The 4,728-nt window shown below is 51.8% G+C and overlaps 1 protein-coding gene across 1 annotated transcript in view; it reads right to left on the reverse strand.

Annotated features, from left to right (window-relative positions):
• The window catches only part of LOC103798396 (peripheral myelin protein 22-like), a 16,601-nt gene that overhangs the window by 1,399 nt on the left and 10,474 nt on the right, over positions 1-4,728 (reverse strand). The window contains 1 exon segment of the mRNA XM_009070652.1: positions 2,306-2,446. Within this exon segment, the coding sequence (XP_009068900.1) occupies positions 2,306-2,446 (141 nt within the window).

Genomic DNA, 4,728 nt, shown 5'->3' on the forward strand with positions numbered 1-4,728 from the left:
GTGACTGCTCTGGCTTCTGCACTAGCTTGGGCCTGGAGAACACGCTGGGAATCGAGGGACAGTCTGGTTTTAAGAACACCCCCTAGTCTTGCCTTGGTAGGTCAGGAGGGCAAACACTTCCTGCAATCTGTTCCAGGTGTTTGCAAGATGTTGTGGGTGATATGGCAAGCACAGCCCTGGAGGCTGAGCCCACCCTTTTCACCCCACAGAACAGCAGCTCTAGGGTGGGAGGGATGGGAAAAAAGTGATGTTGAGGCTGGAGAGAGGGAGGGAGAAATCAGGTCCAACTATGAGAGGCCCAAAGCAATGTTTCTCCCATGCTGGCATGACACAGCTATGAGGAGCTACCTGTGGGTGTGATGGACCCAGAAAGGATGGAGGGGAGTTGTTAAGGGCCTTTTCATGCCCTTGTGACAGGTGAAATCCCACCAGGGCAAATCCAGCTAGTCTTTGGGGTGTGATTCCAAGCAGTGTGGATGGAGGAGCTGCTGGGGATGACCCTGCCTGGTCACTGCACAACAGACCCAGAGGGAGGTCCTCTCCAGCTCTGCTGCAGCTGAGAACAAAGCACCCAGGTGGGTAAGCCCCTGACCCTGGCAGACCTGCAGCAGGGCTCTGTGGTGCCAGGGCTTGGCAAAGCCTGGGTGCACATCTGCAAAGCCCGAAGGCCACTGGAATTCCTGTCTTAGCTTCAGACATCAGTGGCTTCCACAGAAAGCTGCAAGGACAGCACATCAGGTTGAGCTCCCATGACCAGAGCCATCTGTATTTCCAGGTGGGATCTCCTGGCAGCACTGGCACAGCCATGGCCCCTTTCCTACCAACAACCCTGAAACTTAGGGTCACAAAGATCACTGCTGTCCTGAGCTGCCTTCCCCAGCCCTAGCCATGGAGAATAGCAAGGATGACCACCAGTGGCCACCTCTGCATGACCCATCCAGATCCAGACTCTGCCTACAGGTCCCCCAGGCCATGGGGAAGCTTCACACTTTTGGTCCTGGGGATGGATTTGACCCATACATCAGGCTCAACGAGGAAAGAGACAGTAGATTTCTGGCCTGACCCTGCATCCCCTCAGGACACCCAGCACATCATGGACAGGAGGGTTGCAATCCCATTTACTCTTCCTCTGACACTGAGGATTCACCAGCAGTCACTCAGGAGAGAGAAGCCTTCTGCTCCCAGGTCTATCAGACAAGCTCTCAGGCAGGGAATTGCATTATTAATGCCCATTTCCCCTCCTTGTCTCCATGGCTCTAATGGCTTTCTACACATCTATCTTTCCAGAGATGATGAACTGATCTGAACTCACCACCTGCATTATGGCCAAGCAGATACACTTCTCATAGATTTCATGCCAATAAAGGTTAGCTCTAAACTTCTGCAGGGTATGTCAAGGCCAGACCTTTAGAGGATGCTCAGTAACTTTGTCTAAACTCAGTTTTTCCACTGATTTAGTGGCAGGACCTAGGGTGGCTTCTAATTTAACATCTAAAGCTCTAGGAAACAATTTGTCTCTTTCCCAGACACTGTCATACTGCAGCCAGAACCTCGAAGCTCAGCTAAATTTTCTATCCTGAACACTTGAAAATCCTCTCCACTGGTTTCATACATGGAAATGTAAACAGAGCCAGTGGCTTTACGGCATCTATATTTGGGGAACTGCAACACAGGACACGAACTGTAGCTCATTTCCAGCGCTGAGCTCTTCAAGAGTTAAAAATAGTAGCTGACAGTTCCAAGGCAGCTGGTTCACCCTGCAGCTCCAGGGCTCTTTGCTGGGGTGGAAAGCACCAGGCTCCCTCATGGCAAGTTTATAAACAAGCATTGGATCTTATTTTGCCAAAACAGGATTGGGAGGACTTCCCCCACCTCACCAGCAGATGCAGAAGCCTCACCCAGACCAGCAAAGGTGGGTCCCAGAGCCAGCACAGCCACCCTGGGCTGTTGATGTCTCACTCCAAGCCTTGGGGAGAGCAGGCAGAGCCCTTGGTCTGGCAGGCAGACAGATGTGGGACCCTGCCCTTCTGAAACCTTCCCAGCTGGGGCAGCAACCCTCTTGCACCTTCCATGTTGAATGGAATGACACCCTGACAGATGGATCTCATCCCAGGGCATGCAAGACCTCGACAGACCCAGATTATTCATCCCCTCTTCTCTTCTCTGAAGTGAGATGTGCAGGAGACAACTTGGTTCCCTTCCTGCTTCTGCAGCCAAGAGTGTGCTGAGTCTCACCAGCACCCTCTCCTGTGCTTGGCAGCCCTGTCCCCAGCAGTGACAGCCCCATCCATCAGCCCCCACTTACCAGCAAGGATCTGGAAGACTCCAGTGACGTAGAACCTCCCGCCCTTGGTGAGTGTGAACAGCTGGCAGAAGAACAGGAACAGGGACAACACGCTGAAGATGATGGAGAGGATCATCATTGCTTGGACAGACTGCAGCCATTCTGGGGAAAGATTCACATTAGATGTTAGGAGAAATGTTTTCCCTGTGAGGGTGTTCAGAAATTGGAATATTGCCTAGGGAGGTGGTGGAGTCACCATCCCTGGAGGTGGTTAAGAGGTGTCTGGATGTGGTTTAGGGTTTAGGGGTTCCAGCAGTGACAGGTTAATGGTTGGACTTGATGATCTCAGAGGTCTCCTCCAACCTTGATGGTTCTATGAAAGACAGACAGACACCTCAGTGTGGGCACCACAGGTCACAAACCACCACTGACCTATAGCCTTGGCATCAAGCTCCATGTCACCATCCCCTCCCTGACTCCCACTGAGTTTGCTAAGAACCAGGGGATGAGGCCACATTCTGTGCTGCCCCAGCTGGTGAGATCCTCAGCATGGGCACAATGCTGCCCAGGATTTAGGATGCTGCTGAGTTAAAACCAATTGCAGGGCTTGGGGAGTACTGATCCTAAAACAGGAGCAGAGAGATTAGTTCGGATCTGAAGCTGCAGAAAACACACAAAGCCTCTCCCCAAGCTTCATGCCAGGGCCTGGTTGTTCAGCTGTGCTCCAAACACAAAAGCCATGTGCAACAAGCTGTGAGACACCAGTGCTGGCTGGCCAAGCTCCGAGGGAAAATAAACACCCAGGGAGTGAAAACACCCTCTGCCCTCGTGGAGCTGAACCTTTTGGAAGAGCCTTCCCCAGCTGCCAAACACAGCTGCCTCCCAGAGCAACCCAGTTAAACCAGCCCCAGCATGACTCACTGCCCAGCTATTTCCAGGCTTCGTGGGTGTGTAACTCCCCACGTAAAAAAAAATACAAATAAACAAGCAAAATGCAGCTCCATCCCATGAGCTGCTGCAGCCTGACAGAGTGAGGCAGTGCCTCACTGCACTGGGATGGAGCTGTGCTCACAGATATCTCTGTCTTCCCCTTGCCTTATAAAGTTGGGAAGCAAAATGCACATTTGCAGCCTCCCTTGAGAGGATGCACCATGGATTAATTCACCAGGAAAGACAACAGGGCTCGGTACAGGTAAACTGAGGCACAAACCACCCAATGAAAGGCAGAAAAATCATGTTTTGGGCTGGATTCTCAGATGGGATTAGGGAGCACTGAAGCCTCAGGCTCAGTCCCACGTTCCTGCCACAGTTCTACTCCCACCAACTTCAGTCCCCTGATTGAAAAAAGAGGTTTTCTGCAGCAAATTGCTGAAACATAGTAAAGCTTCAAAAGAAAAAAACCAGTGCTTAGCCACCTCCAACACTTGATGCAGCAAATGAGGCCACTGGGACTGTCCAAGGCAGTGAACATGCTTCCCCACCAAATCCCTCCAAGCTGCACTCCAGGAGGTGAAAGTGGAATTGGAACCAGAGATCAAGGCACAGCCTTCAACTGGGACAGCAATGATGATCCATGCCTGAGCTCTCCCAACAAATCCATCCCTGCAGGGAACATCCTGTGCCACTCAGTCACGTCTGGTGTGTTTGACTTTGAACCATCAATTCTACCCTCTGCCTTTGCATCTTGCCTCAGGATGTTCATGCAATGGAGCAAACTCAGCCCCTGCTCATCCCAGACAGCATTTTCCTTCCCCCTCCTTGTCACACTTCCTGTGCCAAACTACTCTGCAGCATCACATCAGTCCTTGACAAAGAGCTGCCGGACTTCACTCATTACAGTGCCACGAGGTTTACATCCCTGTGCACCAGTTGCTGCTGTTCCTTAGGAAGAAGCAACTATCACTGCTGCCACTTCCAGGAAATCCCAGTGTGGATTTCACACAAAATGTCTGATATATTCCATGTATCTCAGGTAGCCAAGCAGGGAAACGTCCCTGCCTCGTCCCCACCTGCCCCAGCAGCTCTGGCCATGATTGACCTCTGGGAAATGGGGTGAGGCAGGTTCATCACCACTAAAATCATCCTAAATCCTTGCTCAGATGGGATCAGGAAAATACAGCTAGAGGACGTGAAGAAGGATATGGAGCTGTTGGAGCAAGCCACCTCTGGGGAATGGGGTGAGGCAGGTTCATCACCACTAAAATCATCCTAAATCCTTGCTCAGATGGGATCAGGAAAATACAGCTAGAGGACGTGAAGAAGGATATGGAGCTGTTGGAGCAAGGCCAGAGGAGGCCACAAAGTTGCTAAGAGGACTGGAGCATCTCCCCTATGAGGACAGGCTGAGGGAGTTGGGGCTGTTCAGCCTGGAGAAGAGAAAGTTATGTGGAGACTCGAGAGCAACCTGCCAGAAGCTGAAGGGGCTCCAGGGAAGCTGCAGAGGG

Source organism: Acanthisitta chloris, unplaced genomic scaffold (genome assembly GCF_000695815.1).
Source record: "Acanthisitta chloris isolate BGI_N310 unplaced genomic scaffold, ASM69581v1 scaffold21622, whole genome shotgun sequence".
NCBI lineage: Eukaryota > Metazoa > Chordata > Aves > Passeriformes > Acanthisittidae > Acanthisitta > Acanthisitta chloris.